General features: G+C 43.7%; 1 protein-coding gene across 1 annotated transcript; it reads left to right on the top strand.

The window, feature by feature from the left end:
- Positions 1-2,313: 2,313 nt before the first annotated feature.
- On the top strand, positions 2,314-4,064 carry LOC136519412 (galactoside 2-alpha-L-fucosyltransferase-like). The gene is made up of 2 exons (XM_066512816.1): positions 2,314-2,485; positions 2,587-4,064. The coding sequence occupies exons 1-2, from the start codon at positions 2,314-2,316 to the stop codon at positions 4,062-4,064; spliced, it is 1,650 nt and encodes a 549-aa protein (XP_066368913.1).
- The last annotated feature ends 14,043 nt before the right edge of the window (positions 4,065-18,107 follow it).

Here is an 18,107-nt window from a genome sequence, read left to right as displayed (position 1 = left end):
GATCATCGAGCGGAGGTGGTGATTGTCTCCAGCTCCGATCGTGGTGATTGCGAGGGGTTCTTGACCTTTTCCCGGCGGAGCGCCAAAAGGTACTCTAGTGAATTGCTCATGGCTTGTGTGATCCTCATCTTGTGTTGGTTGTGCGGCACCCTATTGAGGGTTTGGCGTGTAAAGCCAATTAGTGCGTGAACCTCCAAGTGGGTGAATCGCCACAACGAGGACTAGCTTGCCGGCAAGCAAGTGAACCTCGGTAAAAATCATTGTCTTCATCATTGATTCTGAGGTGATTGGTCTTCATTGTTATTCATCCTTGTGATTGATTGGTTCACTCCTCTACACGGCGGTATAACTATCTTGACCACTCTCTTTACAATTATCGCAAACTAGTTGACAAGCTCTTTAGTGTAACTAGTTGTGAGAGCTTGCTTGCTTGGTTGGTGTGGCTCTTTAGTTAGTCTTTAAGAGCACACTAACATAGGGTAGTGTCATACCTCTTGTGTGAATCGACACTATCTAAACTAGAATTATGGTAGGTGGCTTGCATTTTGAGTAGGCTAGCGCAACACTTGTTTTGCCTCATAATTGTCTAACCTTTTGTTAAGTGTTGTTGTAGAAATTTTATTAGGCTATTCACCCCCCTCTAACCATTAGGACCTTTCAAGTGGTATCAGAGCCGAGGTCACCGTTATTTGAGGCTTAACAACCTTCGGTGTTAAAATGGCTCAAATCAACAACACCAAGAAGCCACCCCAATTTGATGGCACAAATTATCCTTATTGAAAGTTAAAGATGACCACACATATCAAGTCAATAAATAGAAAGGTGTAGAAGGTGGTAGAAACCAAAATTGAGATTGGTGATCCGGAGAATCCCACTGCGGCCGAAGAAGTACTTCTCCAAAACAATGACATTACTCTTAGTGCCATTCATGATACAATTGATGAGAGAACATTTGAGCAAATCAAGAATATTGGATGGCTCATGAAGCTTGGAAGAAGTTGGAAGAATCATTTGAGGGCACTCAAGCCGTGAAGGGTGCAAAGGCTTACATTCTCAAAGAGAAGTTTGCAAGCTTCAAGATGAAGGAGGATGAAAGTGTGCTGAAGATGTTTCATAGGCTTCAAGTGCTTATGAATGATCTCAAAGCACTTGGAGAATAGGTGAAGGACAAGGGCTTCTCCCACAAGTTCTTGAGATGCTTGCCTGCGCACCGTCGGGAGCCCGCCGGGCAGGTTGCCTGTTTGTGCCTCGTGCCATCAGGGCAGGGGAGCCGCACCGCTGAGGCAGGTCGCTTGCGCCATGCTCCGCGCCACCGGAGCAGGGGAGCCGCGCCGCTGGTGAGCCTCCCGTGCTGGGGGAGGGCCGTATCTGGTGAGGGCTGCGCCGGTGAGGGCCACGCTGGTGAGGGGCCGCACGCCGGCCTTCTCACCCGCTCTAGATCCGTTGGAGAAGGTCCAGCGGCCGCGGCGTTGGGGCGAGCACGAAGGGGAGAGAGAGGCGTGTGGGCGGGAGAGAGAAGATTTGGGTAGTCTGCTTGGCCCAACAGGAATGGGGAATGGGAGGGGATTTGGGTAGTCAACAAATCTATTGGGTGGGATAGGTAGTCTGCTGGAGTGGATTTTTGGCCCTCCACTATCCAGCTTGGGGATAGGTAAACATTGTTGGAGATGCTCTAAGGACTATAAAGTCCCGAGTTCATAATCCCTAGCTGAAATTGGATCTAAGGCCTCCGAGTCAAATTGGAAGGTCTCCGACTTCCATTGACCATTATCCACTGCAATTAAAGGTCTGATGCCAGAATCGAAGTACTATGACCTTGAACATGCAAAAAAAAAAAAAACAATCTGTACGTTGATTTGTAGTGCATCCCAACGCTCAAAGGAGACAAAGCCACCAACCAAAACACTGTAAAAAAAATCGCGACTTGTTACTAGGAGTTCATTTTTTTTCAGAGTTAGTGGTAACGAAGACATTTCACATGTAGCTTTTGCATAGACTGCATGTGAAGTCTAGCAGCATTTTCAAAGTCCATATTAAACTGTCATAGGACTCCAAATGTAAAATGAGAGTATATACTAGTATAGTCCTTGAGATTCGAGGTTGCTGCATTGTGCAGATTGCTATTGCAGACCTGTGGTTGATCTGCTTCGCAATAATATACTACGTACACAACATTCGTGGCCATTCCGGCAGCCAAGAAGCATTTTTGGTAGGGCGCAGTGACTAGTGAGGCCCGCTAGCACGGTGTCCGAAGGGAACTGCAGAGCACTGGCAGTAGTTTGAAGAGGCTCCGCTGTCCGTCGAAAAGCGAAGATGGCGAAGCTGCTGGTCGACGCCAACGTCAAGCGGCGGAGCTGGGCGGTCAGTGCCGTGCTCGCTGCCGTCGTGATGACCGTGCCTCTCCTCGTCATCATCCTCAGTGGGAGCAGCAATTCTGGAGCACCGGGGATTTGGATTCAGACTGCCGTGGCCGGCTTACGCAAAGGTCAAGAAGTTCTATTAATTCGATGTGTTCGCACGTATGTAAACTGAGTTGTCTGGCCTTCATCCTTAGTCCTATTTGTTTCTGAGATCACTTGTTTGCAGGTTCGAATGATCTCGCCATGCAGCCGAGGTCGTCAGCGCGGCGCCACGATAGGCTTCTCGGCGGCCTACTGGTCGACGGCTTCGACGAAGAATCCTGCCACAGCCGGTACCAATCCGCCACGTACCGTCGAAACGCCGGAAGGCAACCCTCGACGTACCTCGTCTCCAAGCTGCGGCGGCAGGAGTCCCTGCAAAGGCGGTGTGGCCCGGGCACTGCCGCCTACAGCAACGCCCTCGAGCAGCTGAGATCCGGCAAGAGCGTCGCGTCTCCCGAGTGCAGGTACATAGTCTCCGTACCCATCGAAGGCCTCGGAAACAGGATCCTCGCCGCAGCGTCGGCTTTCCTGTACGCGCTGCTCACGGACCGCGTCGTCCTCGTCGACCCCAGCAACGACATGGACAACCTGTTCTGCGAGCCGTTCCTCGGAGCCACGTGGCTGCTGCCGGAGGGCTTCCCGCTGGCGAGCTACGCCAACTTCAGCATCGACACCGCCGAGACGTACGGGAACATGCTGAAGAACAAGGTGATCGGCGCAGACGCCGCCGCCGACGCGCAGCTGCCCGCGTTCGCGTACGTCTACCTCCACAGCGACGCCGGCGTCCATGACAGGAACTTCTTCTGGGACGAAGACCAGAGGCTGCTCCGGCACGTCCAGTGGCTGGTGATGAGCACGGACAACTACATCGTGCCGGGGCTGTTTCTTACGAAAGCGTTCCGAGGGGAGCTCGGCATGATGTTCCCGGAGCGCGACGCCGTGTTCCACCACCTGGGCCGGTACCTGTTCCACCCGAACAACCACGTCTGGGGCCTCGTCACGCGCTACTACGACGCCTACCTCGCGGGCGCCACGCAGCGCGTCGGGATCCAGGTGCGCGTCTTCGGCGGCCAGCCGAACTCGCCGGAGCTCCTGGAGCAGATCACCTCGTGCACGCAGAAGCAGAAGCTGCTCCCGGAAGTGCGCGCCGCGGGAGAGCCGACGACGACGTTGCCAGCGTCGCGTGCCAAGGAGTCTAAAGCCGTTCTCGTCACGTCCCTGAAGCCCTGGTACGAGGAGAAACTCAGGAGCATGTACTGGGAGCACGCGACGGCCACGGGGGAGGCGGTGAGCGTGCACCAGCCCAGCCACGAGGAGTACCAGCGCTTCGGCGTGAAGTCGCACGACACCAAGGCTTGGGCCGAGATCTATCTGCTGAGCCTGACCGACGTGCTGGTGACCACCAGCCAGTCCACGTTCGGGTACGTCGCCCAGGGGCTCGGTGGCCTGAGGCCGTGGGTGATGTACAAGCCGGCCAACGGCACAGTGGTGCCGGATCCGCCGTGCGGCCGGGACGTGTCAATGGAGCCGTGCTTTTTCCAGCCGCCGAACTACAACCTCTGGCAGGACCAATGGCTGGATGCCAGTAAGATTGTGCCACACGTCCAGCGCTGCCCCGACTTCGCCTGGGGGGGCCTGAAACTTGTTGGTGCGAATGAATAGCTTCGAACACGTCTGAGATATACCAAGTGACAGCACGATGTAGTCTGATGTTTTTTTCACTTTCACATTTGTTAAAAGTAACAGTACATGAGTTTGATGTTTTTTTTTCACATCGGAGCTGTTTCTTTTCACTTTCATTCCTGAACAAGGTTCACTTTCACACTTTTTTTTCCCTACATCTCCTAATTACATGCGCAAGAAATCGATGCTCTCCACGTGCCAATGATGCTCACCTTGTTCAGGAGTGGTTGTGCCCTGTGGCGTTAGAAGGTTGCTTGGAAGTGGCATGCCGGCCAAACAGAGGTCAATGCAGGGGCAGAGCAGCGAGTTGGCAGGCCGCCGTTGGCCGCGTGCAAATGAAGATGACGGTCAGGCTAGGGTAGGGAAGTAGGGAGGTCATGCTCTACGGTTGCAAGTGTTTGCCCTATTTTGAAAGATGGATTGACTTAGTCCTCTCCCCTAAACTATTTGAACCTCTTGATTGTTGCCTCTCCATCATCTCAATGAGGTAATTGTAGCCATTATTCATCTGTTGACAATTTTTCATCATCATTGTGCTTCAAACTCAGAATGTTGTCCCTTCAGCCTGCTGGCTCTTGCTTTCTTATACTTGTGCATCTTCATGCCCATAGAAGCTCCTTCATCCAAAACATCGCATCAACATTGTCAACAAATAGGTCATCAACCCCATAATCCATCTCATAATCACTATCCACAAAGTTAGAGTCATCTTCATCATTGGCTCTACACTATTATATAATACCCTCACTGCCATCTACACATTGGTCATGCACATCATTAGTCTTAGTCGTTAGATTAGTGTAAAAGATATGCAAATTTTCTCTTCCTTTGTTCTCCACAATGGACACCTTCTTTTGGACTCATCACCATAGGCAGCTCTACAATAGGGCTCATCACAATGTCATCCTAGTTATTCCAGTGATATGGTGATCATGATCAATATAAATCACCAAGTTATGGACCTTATCAATCACAACCATGACCATCGTGTCATTGTCACAAACCATAATTATTAGACCATCAGTTCTTTTTGCCTAGTAGCTAGGGATGATGAAAACGATCGGAAATGGTCAGTTACAATATTTACTATGCAGAAACAATTCCCGGTCGATTAGAAACTCACCATATTTGCATTTGACCTATTTACTAACGACATAAATACGGTACTGAAAGAAATTTAAAAAAATCAAAAGTTGAAATATGGTAATGGTCGAAAATGGTCATAAACGATATCACTATTACAGAAACGAGCCCCGGTAAATGGAATCTTCCATTCTCACCTTCATCCCAACTAGTAGCAACTAAGATATATTCAATGTTGATGAGTTCTCCTCATAACCTAGTTGGCCCACAAAATCACCAATCTATAAATGTGATCGATATTTCTCATCATTTTAGGCTATGTTTTCTCCAATTCCAATACACACCCCTCCCGTGATGCACCTCCAAACTAAACAAATCGAAACCATCTCCTACATTACAAAAAATGATTTTGAAGGACTTTACTGCAACTATTCACTTTTTCACACAATAACAATGGAATTTCAACCAAACTCCAAGCCCAAGTGCAAATAAATGCACCTACCAAAACAAACATACCTAAATTAACTTCCCTACTCTAATCCACGACCTAACGATACAATTCCATTGATCAAAGAGGGATTTTGGGTAGTCAATATATTAAGGCACCACCTCTCCTTTGTGTGGGCGTCCACCCTGCTATCCTTCTGCGCAAACAACTCTGAAAGGATCAAGATGCCCAAGAGGGGGGTGAATTGGGCAAATTCTAAAATTCTTTACAATAATTAAACCCTAGCCCACTTCACCCCTTGTGCCTAGAAAGTGTTTCTATTGTTTTATCATACAAAAGTTTAGCAACCTATGTTTCAATCTTACTCTAACATGGCAATTCTATGAATGTAAAGACAAGAATTGAATTGCTCAAAGTAAATGCTCAAAGTAAAGAGAGAAGGAGGAACACGGCGATGTTTTGCTGAGATATCGGAGAGTCGTCACTCCCCACTAGTCCTCGTTGGAGCACCCACGCAATGGTGTAGCTCCCCCTTGATCCGCGCAAGGATCAAGTGCTCTCTACGGGTTGATTCTTCGACACTCCGTCGCGGTGAATCACCCACAATCGCTCACAACTTGAGTTGGGTCATCCACAAGCTCCATCGGATGATCACCAAGCTCCCAATCACCACCAAGCCGTCTAGATGATGGCGATCACAAAGAGTAACAAGCATGAACTCTCACTTGACCCCGACAAGCCTAATGAGAAGGGTGAATGCACACTTTGCTACTCTTGCTTTCACTAATGAGGCCTCTCTCTTGGATTCTCAAATCTCAATCACCTCACTAGGACGTTGCTCTTCTTGGCACTCTCAAGGTTATTTCTCAGCTGTTGGAATGAGCAAAATTGATCCCTTGAGTGAATAGAGGAAGTATTTATAACCCCTCATTCAAAATGAACCGTTATGTGCCTCTGCGGGGTGACCGAATGCTCCGGTCAGTTCACCCGTCTCTATGCAATTTAAGTTGTGACCGGACACTAGCTAGCGTCCGGTCACAAAAACTACCCTCTAGAACCTTACTGATGTTGACCGGACTCTGGCACCCAGCGTTCGGTCACTTTGCTGCTCAGCGTCCGGTCAGTAGCCGGAACCTGACCAGCTAAAAGCTCTAGTTTGGTTTTGGTAAATTGATGAAACCTTAAGTGCTAACCTATTTTATCAAGTGATCATGAGATAGGTAGCACACTTCAAGTAGAGAAGCTAATGAAGATCATAGCATGACAATGGTGATGGCATGGCGATGATCAAGGGCTTAAACTTGAGAAGAAGAAAGAGAAAAACAAAAAGCTCAAGGCAAAGGTATAACTTGTAGGAGCTATTTTGTTTTGGTGATCAAGACACTTAGAGAGTGTGATCACATTTAGGTTTGATAGCCGTACTATTAAGAGGGGTGAAACTCGTATCGGAATACGGTTATCAAAGTGCCACTAGATGCTCTAACTCATTGCATATGCATTTAGGATCTAGTGGAGTTCTAACACCCTTGAAAATATTTGTGAAAATATGCTAACACATGTGCACAAGGTGATACACTTGGTGGTTGGCACATTGGAGCAAGGGTGGAGAAGTTAGAAGTGAAAACAGAGGTGATGCCAGCGTCGGTCAAGTGACCGGACGCCGGATCCAAAAGCACCGGACGCTGACTGCCTACGTCCGGTCGCGTTGACCGGTGGTACAGAGGCTAGGGTTTACCACCGGACGCTGGGCTGTGTCCGGTCGAGGTGGACCGGACGCGTCCAGTCGAGGAAAACCAGGTTTCGGCCCTTACTGTACTCGACCGGATGCTGAGGCTCCAGCGTCCGGTCAGTCTTACTCCGACTCAGATTATGCGGGATGCAAGGTTGAAAGGAAGAGCACCTCAGGCACATATCAATTATTGGGAAGATCAGTTGTTTTATGGTCATCAAAGAAGCAAAATAGTGTTGCATTATCAACCGCCGAAGCCGAATACATATCCGCCAATAGTTGTTGTGCACAAATACTTTGGATGAAGGCCACTTTGAGTGACTTTGCAATCAAGTTCAAGAAAGTGCCATTGCTATGTGACAATGAGAGTGCAATCAAGCTAACCAACATTCCGGTTCAACATGCAAGAACAAAGCACATTGATGTCCACCACCATTTCATAAGAGATCACCAACAAAAAGGGGATATTTGCATTGAGAGTGTAGGCATCGAAGATCAACTTGCCGATATATTCACCAAGCCATTGGATGAGAAAAGGTTTTGCAAGCTAAGGAATGAGTTGAACATATTGGATTTCTCAAATATGTGTTGATGCACCCCCACTCATATGACATGCCTCTCCTTCGAGCAATCCAAGATAAAAGTTGATTGGCATGGCATATATTCTTGTTAAGGACATATTTAGTGCATCTAGTCATATTTTCAATCTTATTAGAACCTTTCAAGTGGTTCTATTTTATTAGGCTCATTCATGAAAATCAAATGAATTTTGATGTCAATATGGTATCACTATTGCTTCTATGCTTGACTTGATCTAGTGATGGCATATGACATGTTTATGGGCTTGTAAACCTAGTGTTTTAATCTAGAAAATAAACTATAAGTGTTTAACTCAACATGGTACAAGATAACCCTTATTTGGAGGTGTGAAGAAGCTTGTCCTTGGATCAAACCGAGTTAAATATCTTTGAGAAATTATCTAGAATTGAACCAAATTTGGGAAAATGACCCCCACCCCATTGATTGACATTGATAATCTCAACCCTACAAGTAATTTTATTCAGAACCTTTGTGGTCATTGATGACAAAGGGGGAGAGAAACAAAGATAAGAGGGATAAGGGGGAGAGAGAAACAAAGATAAGAGGGAGAGAAACAAACATAAAGATATCTAGATATATGACATAGGGGGAGAGATATAACAAAGGAAAGGGATCAACTAAAATTTTGAGCCCACAAGTAGGAGGAGCAAGCTCATGAACTTGTATGGTGCATTTGAACGTGCATTTCATATGTTTGCTTGCATGGCATAAGTTCCAAATTTAAAATATCCATGCTTGTGTGATGTATGCTAGTTGTAGGTTTGAATGATGAAATGCAAACTAGCATGTATAGGATATCTAGTGATTTCACTTCCAAATATTTCTAAGTGGTATTGAGCTAACCATGATGCTAAGGATGGTATATTGGTGCACTCTGATTGGTATCATGCTTCAAAGGTCCATCTTTTATACCTTAGCATCATGTGGTAGACATTGACTCCTACATTTCCTATCTAAGCATATGTGCAAGCTACAATCCAAATTCTTAGCACATATGTAGGGAGAGCAATTGCTACCACTTAGGGTTCATGAAACTTGTCCATATCATTTTACAAATGGTAAATATGCTTGGACAAGCAACATGGATTCAATTGAATTTAAAATCATATCTTTGTATAAGGGTTGTCATCAATTACCAAAAAGGGAAAGATTGAAAGCTCTAGTTTGGTTTTGGTGAATTGATGAAACCCTAAGTGCTAACCTATTTTATCAAGTGATCATGAGATAGGTAGCACACTTCAAGTAGAGAAGCTAATGAAGATCATAGCATGACAATGGTGATGGCATGGCGATGATCAAGGGCTTAAACTTGAGAAGAAGAAAGAGAAAAACAAAAAGCTCAAGGCAAAGGTATAACTTATAGAAGCTATTTTGTTTTGGTGATCAAGACACTTAGAGAGTGTGATCACATTTAGGTTTGATAGCCGTACTATTAAGAGGGGTGAAACTCGTATTGGAATACAGTTATCAAAGTGCCACTAGATGCTCTAACTCATTGCATATGCATTTAGGATCTAGTGGAGTGCTAACACCCTTGAAAATATTTGTGAAAATATGCCTACACATGTGCACAAGGTGATACACTTGGTGGTTGGCACATTGGAGCAAGGGTGGAGAAGTTAGAAGTGAAAACAGAGGTGATGCCAGCGTTGGTCAAGTGACCGGACACCGGATCCAAAAGCACCAGATGCTGACTACCTGCGTCCGATCGTGTTGACTGGCGGTATAGAGGCTAGGGTTTACCACCGGACGCTGGGCTGTGTCCGATTGAGGTGGACCAGACGCGTCCGGTCGAGGAAAACCAGGTTTCAACCCTTACTGTACTCGACCGGACGCTGAGGCTCCAGCGTCCGGTCAGTCTTACCGGAGTGTCCGGTCAACTTCATAGCCGTTGGAATCTGACGAACAACATTTGTAACTGGTGATGCATGGCGTTCATCTGTGGACCGGACGCTGAGTCCAGGGTCCGGTCAGTTGGACCAGAGCATCCGGTTAGAGCGCAGTGTACCCAGTGAAGGGGTACAACGGCTCTATTTCGTGGAGGCTTCTATTTAAGCCCTATGGCCGACTGTGGCTCATATCTTTGGCCATTTTCATTAACATAGCAACCTTGTGAGCTAAGCCAAAGTTCTCTCACTCATCTCCATCATTGATTCATCATCATAGTGAGATTGGAAGTGATCCAAGTGCATTGCTTGAGTGATTGCATCTAGAGGCACTTGGTGATCGTGAGCTGCGGATTTCGCTAGTTACTCTTGGTGGTTGCCGCCACCTAGATGGCTTGGAGCAGCGAGGATCATCGAGCGGAGGTGGTGATTGTCTCCAGCTCCGATCGTGGTGATTGCGAGGGGTTCTTGACCTTTTCCCGGCGGAGCGCCAAAAGGTACTCTAGTGAATTGCTCATGGCTTGTGTGATCCTCATCTTGTGTTGGTTGTGCGGCACCCTATTGAGGGTTTGGCGTGTAAAGCCAATTAGTGCGTGAACCTCCAAGTGGGTGAATCGCCACAACGAGGACTAGCTTGCCGGCAAGCAAGTGAACCTCGGTAAAAATCATTGTCTTCATCATTGATTCTGAGGTGATTGGTCTTCATTGTTATTCATCCTTGTGATTGATTGGTTCACTCCTCTACACGGCGGTATAACTATCTTGACCACTCTCTTTACAATTATCGCAAACTAGTTGACAAGCTCTTTAGTGTAACTAGTTGTGAGAGCTTGCTTGCTTGGTTGGTGTGGCTCTTTAGTTAGTCTTTAAGAGCACACTAACATAGGGTAGTGTCATACCTCTTGTGTGAATCGACACTATCTAAACTAGAATTATGGTAGGTGGCTTGCATTTTGAGTAGGCTAGCGCAACACTTGTTTTGCCTCATAATTGTCTAACCTTTTGTTAAGTGTTGTTGTAGAAATTTTATTAGGCTATTCACCCCCCTCTAACCATTAGGACCTTTCAAGTGGTATCAGAGCCGAGGTCACCGTTATTTGAGGCTTAACAACCTTCGGTGTTAAAATGGCTCAAATCAACAACACCAAGAAGCCACCCCAATTTGATGGCACAAATTATCCTTATTGAAAGTTAAAGATGACCACACATATCAAGTCAATAAATAGAAAGGTGTAGAAGGTGGTAGAAACCAAAATTGAGATTGGTGATCCGGAGAATCCCACTGCGGCCGAAGAAGTACTTCTCCAAAACAATGACATTACTCTTAGTGCCATTCATGATACAATTGATGAGAGAACATTTGAGCAAATCAAGAATATTGGATGGCTCATGAAGCTTGGAAGAAGTTGGAAGAATCATTTGAGGGCACTCAAGCCGTGAAGGGTGCAAAGGCTTACATTCTCAAAGAGAAGTTTGCAAGCTTCAAGATGAAGGAGGATGAAAGTGTGCTGAAGATGTTTCATAGGCTTCAAGTGCTTATGAATGATCTCAAAGCACTTGGAGAATAGGTGAAGGACAAGGGCTTCTCCCACAAGTTCTTGAGATGCTTGCCTTTAAGATTTGGTACATTGGTCACTATTCTAGTGAGAAGCGATTTGAACACCATGACACCAAACTAAGTATTGGGAGATATAATGACTGATGATACCTATAGAGATGATGATGAGAAGGAAGAAAAGAAGGAGAAGAAAGATGAGAAGAAAGATGAGAAGAAGAAGAGCATGGCATTCAAAGCCACATCATCCAAGGGCAAAGCTAAGCAAGAAACATCAAGTGAAGAAGATGAATCATGGGATGATGATGATGATGAGAAGATGGCTCTATTTGTCAAGAGATTTGGCAAGTTCATGGTGAAGAAGGGCTATCGTGCAAGAAGAAAGAAATCTTCATTCAAGAACAAAGAAGAGTCAAGAAGGTGCTTCAAGTGTGGAAGCAAAGATCATCTTGTTGCTCAATGCCCATACAATAGTGAAAATGATGATGACAACAAGAAGAACAAGAAGAATGACAAGAAGGAAAAGAGAGAGAAGAAGGATAAGATGGCCTTCAAGAAGAAGAAGGGTGGTTCATATGTAGTCACTTGGGATAGTGATGCTTCCTCAAGTGATGATGATGGTGATAGTGATGATCATAAGACCACCAAGAAGAAGGTTCTTGCAAGCATTGCCATCAATGAGAAGCCTTCTCTCTTCGAATCTTCATCATGCTTCATGGCTAAGGCCACTAAGGTACAATCTTGCGATGATGAAAGTGATGAAGAACATGATGATGATAATGAACATAAAAATGAAAATGATAGTGATAGTGATGATGATGAACCTATTAAGGATGAATTATTTGACATGCTAGAAGATGCTAGAGAACACTTTGATATCAAGAGAAGGGAATGCAAAAACTTGCGTAAGGAACTAAAAGACCTTAAGCAAGTCTTTGATGAGCTCAATGCATCTCATGAAAGGCTAGAGGAAGCCAATGAGAAGCTTGGCAAAGCTCACAAAAAGCTTGAAAATGCTCATTCCTCTTTACTTGATGAGCAAAATAAAAAGGAGCATGTTAATACTTGTGATGTAGGTTTAACTTGTGATATAATTGATGAACCAATATCTATGCCTATCATTGTTGCTCCTACTAACCCTTCTTGTAGCACTTACACGTCTACCTCATCTAGTAGTGAAGGTCTCACTTATGATGCCTCACTAGTGGTTGAGAATAAGAACCTCAAGAAGGAGGTCACTAAGCTCACTCACAACCTAGCTAAGGCTTATGGTGGTGAGGACTGCTTGCTTATGGCCTTGGGTAGCCAAAGAGCTTCTCTCTACAAAGAGGGATTAGGCTATACCCCCAAGAAAGGCAAAGCGGCCTTTGCTCCTCACAAGACTAGTTTTGTGAAGAACAATGGTCGGTTTTACACTAGTTGCAAGCAAGTGGGTCATAAAGAGGAAGAATGCAAAAATAAGAACAAAAATGTTAATGTATCCTTTATTAAGCTTGATTCATGCTATATGCTTACTAAGGGTACAAATGGTGTAAAGGCTAAGTTCATTGGCAAACCATGGATGGGCTCAAAGAAGAAAGCCATTTGGGTGCCAAAGAGCCTAATGACTAACCTTCAAGGACCCAAGCAAGTTTGGGTACCTAAAAAGAATTGATCTTCTTTTGTAGGTCAATTACAAAGCTAGAGGAAGGCATTGGGTTCTTGATAGTGGGTGCACTCAACACATGACCGATAATGCAAGAATGTTCAACTCAATCAACACCAATGGCAATGATGGTTATGATAGTATCACATTTGGTGACAATGGCAAAGGCAAGGTCAAAGGGCTTGGTAAGATTACAATATCCAATGACATGAGTATATCCAATGTGTTTCTAGTAGAGAGCTTGAATTTCAATTTGCTATCCGTGGCTCAATTGTGTGATCTTGGATTCAAATACATATTTGGAGTAGATGATGTAGAGATCATAAGTGTAGATGGCTCTAACTTGATCTTCAAAGGCTTTAGATATGAGAATCTATACTTGGTTGATTTCAATGCTAATGAAGCTAGATTATCTACATGCTTATTCACTAAGTCTAGCATGGGTTGGTTATGACATAGAAGGCTTGGTCATGTTGGAATGAAACAGTTGAATAGATTGATTAAGCAGGACTTTGTTAAAGGCTTGAAAGATGTTGTGTTTGAAAAGGATAAGCTTTGTAGCTCTTATCAAGCCAACAAACAAGTTGGAAACACCCATCCTAAGAAAAGCATGATGAGCACTAGTAAAGCATTTGAGTTATTGCACATGGATTTGTTTGGGCCAACACAATATACTAGCATCGGTGGAAATAAATATGGCTTTGTGATAGTGGATGACTACACTAGATACACATGGGTATTCTTTCTAGTGGACAAAAGTGATGTATTTGCAACATTCAAATCATTTGTCAAAGGCATTCACAATGAATTTGAAACAACCATCAAGAGAGTTAGAAGTGACAATGGTAGTGAGTTCAAGAACACTAGAATTGATGAGTTATGTGATGAATTTGGAATTAGACATCAATTTTCGGCCAAGTACACTCCACAATCAAATGGCCTTGTTGAGAGGAAGAATAGAACACTCATTGATATGGCAAGGTCTATGCTTAGTGAGTACAATGTGAGTAAATCCTTTTGGGCCGAAGCTATCAACACGGCTTGCTATTGTAGCAACCACCTCTATTGTCACCGATTGAAAGAGAAGACACCATATGAGCTCTTAAATGGTAGAAAGCCCAATATTGTATATTTTTGGGTCTTTGGTTGTAAATGCTATATCTTGAAGAAAGGCACAAGATTGGGCAAGTTTGATAAGAAATGTGATGAAGGATTCCTACTTGGTTACTCCACTACAAGCAAAGCATATAGAGTTTGGAACTTGGATAGTGGTACTCTTAAAGAAGTTCATGATGTTGAATTTGATGAAACCAAGGGTTCACAAGAAGAAGATGAGAACTTGGAAGATGTTAGAGGCATTCAACTTTCAAATGCCATGATGAACATGGATATTGGTGAATTGAGGCCTAGGCAAGTGAATGGTGATGAAGATGATCAAGTGCAAGTGCTCTCCAACTCAAATGAGCAAGATGATACAAATCAAGTTAGTGCAAGTGAATCTCAGAACAATGAACAAGATCAAGTGGCTAGTACATTATCTCAACCCAATGATCAAGCAAGTGTAAGCAATCAAGTTCTAATACTCCAACCAACCAATGTTGCAAGGGATCATCTGTTGGACACTATCATTGGTGATATTTCTAGAGGTGTACAAACAAGATCAAGATTGGCATTATTTTGTGAACACTTCTCATTTGTGTCATCCATTGATACACAGAAGATAGATGAAGCTTTGAAGGATGTTGATTGGGTCAATGCTATGCATGAAGAGTTTAACAACTTCACAAGAAATCAAGTATGAGAGTTAGTAGAGAGACCAAAGGGACACAATGTGATTGGAATCAAATGGGTCTTTAGAAACAAGCAAGATCAAGATGGGATAGTAGTAAGGAACAAAGCAAGATTGGTAGCATAAGGCTATACTTAAGTTGAAGGTCTTGACTTTGGAGAAACATATGCCCCGGTTGCTAGATTGGAAGCAATAAGAATCTTGCTAGCCTATGCTTGTGCCCACAACATCAAGCTCTATCAAATGGATGTTAAGAGTGCATTTCTCAATGGTTATATCAATGAAGAAGTATATGTTGAGCAACCTCCCGGTTTTGAAGATGACAAAAAGCCTAACCATGTGTACAAGTTAAAGAAGGCATTGTATGGCTTGAAGCAAGCACCTAGAGCATGGTATGAGAGATTGAGGGACTTCCTCCTCTCTAAAGGGTTCACAATGGGCAAAGTTGACACCACTATTTTCATCAAGAAGATTGGAAAAGATCTATTTGTTTTGTAAATCTATGTTGATGATATCATATTTGGATCAACCAATCAAGACTTTTGTGATGAGTTTGGAAAGATGATGGCTAATGAGTTTGAGATATCTATGATTGGAGAATTGAGTTACTTCCTTGGTCTTCAAATCAAGCAATTGAAGAATGGTACTTTTGTGAGTCAAGGCAAGTACATCAAGGACATGATCAAGAAGTTTGGTATGATTGATAGCAATGTCATTAGCACACCAATGGGAACCAATGGCAACTTAGATAATGATGCAAGTGGAAATATGGTAGATCAAAAATTATATCGGTCTATGATTGAAAGCCTACTCTATGTGACCGCATCAAGGCCGGATGTCATGTTTAGTGTATGAATGTGTGCAAGATTTCAAGCCTCACCAAGAGAAAGTCATTTGAAGGCTACAAAGAGAATATTGAGGTACTTGAAGCATACACCAAATGTTGGTTTGTGGTATCCCAAAGGAACAAAGTTTGAGCTAGTTGGTTACTCCGACTCAGATTATGCGGGATGCAAGGTTGAAAGGAAGAGCACCTCGGGCACATATCAATTGTTGGGAAGATCACTTGTTTTATGGTCATCAAAGAAGCAAAATAGTGTTGCATTATCAACCACCAAAGCCAAATACATATCCGCCGATAGTTGTTATGCACAAATACTTTGGATGAAGGCCACTTTGAGTGACTTTGGAATCAAGTTCAAAAAAGTGCCATTGCTATGTGACAATGAGAGTGCAATCAAGCTAACCAACATTCCAGTTCAACATGCAAGAACAAAGCACATTGATGTCTGCCACCATTTCATAAGAGATCACCAATAAAAAGGGGACATTTGTATTGAGAATGTAGGCATCGAAGATCAACTTGCCGATATATTCACCAAGCCATTGGATGAGAAAAGGTTTTGCAAGCTAAGGAATGAGTTGAACATATTGGATTTCTCAAATATGTGTTGATGCACCCCCACTCATATGACATGCCTCTTCTTCGAGCAATCCAAGGTAAAAGTTGATTGGCATAGCATACATCCTTGTTAAGGACATATTTAGTGCATCTAGTCATATTTTCAATCTTATTAGAACCTTTCAAGTGGTTCTATCTTATTAGGCTCATTCATGAAAATCAAATGAATTTTGATGTCAATATGGTATCACTATTGCTTCTATGCTTGACTTGATCTAGTGATGGCATATGACATGTTTATGGGCTTGTAAACCTAGTGTTTTAATCTAGAAAATGAACTATAAGTGTTTAACTCAACATGGTACAAGATAACCCTTATTTGGAGGTGTGAAGAAGCTTGTTCTTGGATCAAACCGAGTTAAATATCTTTGGGAAATTATCTAGAATTGAACCAAATTTGGGAAAATGACCCTCACCCCATTGATTGACATTGATAATCTCAACCCTACAAGTAATTTTATTTAGAACCTTTGTGGTCATTGATGACAAAGGGGGAGAGAAACAAAGATAAGAGGGATAAGGGGGAGAGAGAAACAAAGATAAGAGGGAGAGAAACAAACATAAAGATATCTAGATATATGACATAGGGGGAGAGATATAACAAAGGAAAGGGATCAACTAAAATTTTGAGCCCACAAGTAGGGGGAGCAAGCTCATGAACTTGTATGGTGCATTTGAACATGCATTTCATATGTTTGCTTGCATGGCATAAGTTCCAAATTTAAAATATCCATGCTTGTGTGATGTATGCTAGTTGTAGGTTTGAATGATGAAATGCAAACTAGCATATATAGGATATCTAGTGATTTCACTTCCAAATATTTCTAAGTGGTATTGAGCTAACCATGATGCTAAGGATGGTATATTGGTGCACTCCGATTGGTATCATGCTTCAAAGGTCCATCTTTTATACCTTAGCATCATGTGGTAGACATTGACTCCTACATTTCCTATCTAAGCATATGTGCAAGCTACAATCCAAATTCTTAGCACATATGTAGGGGGAGCAATTGTTATCACTTAGGGTTCATGAAACTTGTCCATATCCTTTTACAAATGGTAAATATGCTTGGACAAGCAACATGGATTCAATTGAATTTAAAATCATATCTTTGTATAAGGGTTGTCATCAATTACCAAAAAGGGGGAGATTGAAAGCTCTAGTATGGTTTTGGTGAATTGATGAAACCCTAAGTGCTAACCTATTTTATCAAGTGATCATGAGATAGGTAGCACACTTCAAGTAGAGAAGCTAATGAAGATCATAGCATGACAATGGTGATGGCATGGCGATGATCAAGGGCTTAAACTTGAGAAGAAGAAAGAGAAAAACAAAAAGCTCAAGGCAAAGGTATAACTTATAGAAGCTATTTTGTTTTGGTGATCAAGACACTTAGAGAGTGTGATCACATTTAGGTTTGATAGCCGTACTATTAAGAGGGGTGAAACTCGTATTGGAATACGGTTATCAAAGTGCCACTAGATGCTCTAACTCATTGCATATGCATTTAGGATCTAGTGGAGTGCTAACACCCTTGAAAATATTTGTGAAAATATGCCTACACATATGCACAAGGTGATACACTTGGTGGTTGGCACATTGGAGCAAGGGTGGAGAAGTTAGAAGTGAAAACAGAGGTGATGCCAGCGTCGGTCAAGTGACCGGACGCCGGATCCAAAAGCACCAGATGCTGACTACCTGCGTCCGGTCGTGTTGACTGGCGGTATAGAGGCTAGGGTTTACCACCGGACGCTGGGCTGTGTCCGGTCGAGGTGGACCGGATGCGTCCGGTCGAGGAAAACCAGGTTTCAACCCTTACTGTAC

Source organism: Miscanthus floridulus, chromosome 18, assembly GCF_019320115.1.
Source record: "Miscanthus floridulus cultivar M001 chromosome 18, ASM1932011v1, whole genome shotgun sequence".
NCBI lineage: Eukaryota > Viridiplantae > Streptophyta > Magnoliopsida > Poales > Poaceae > Miscanthus > Miscanthus floridulus.
This window is presented reverse-complemented; position numbering and strand designations above follow the sequence as displayed.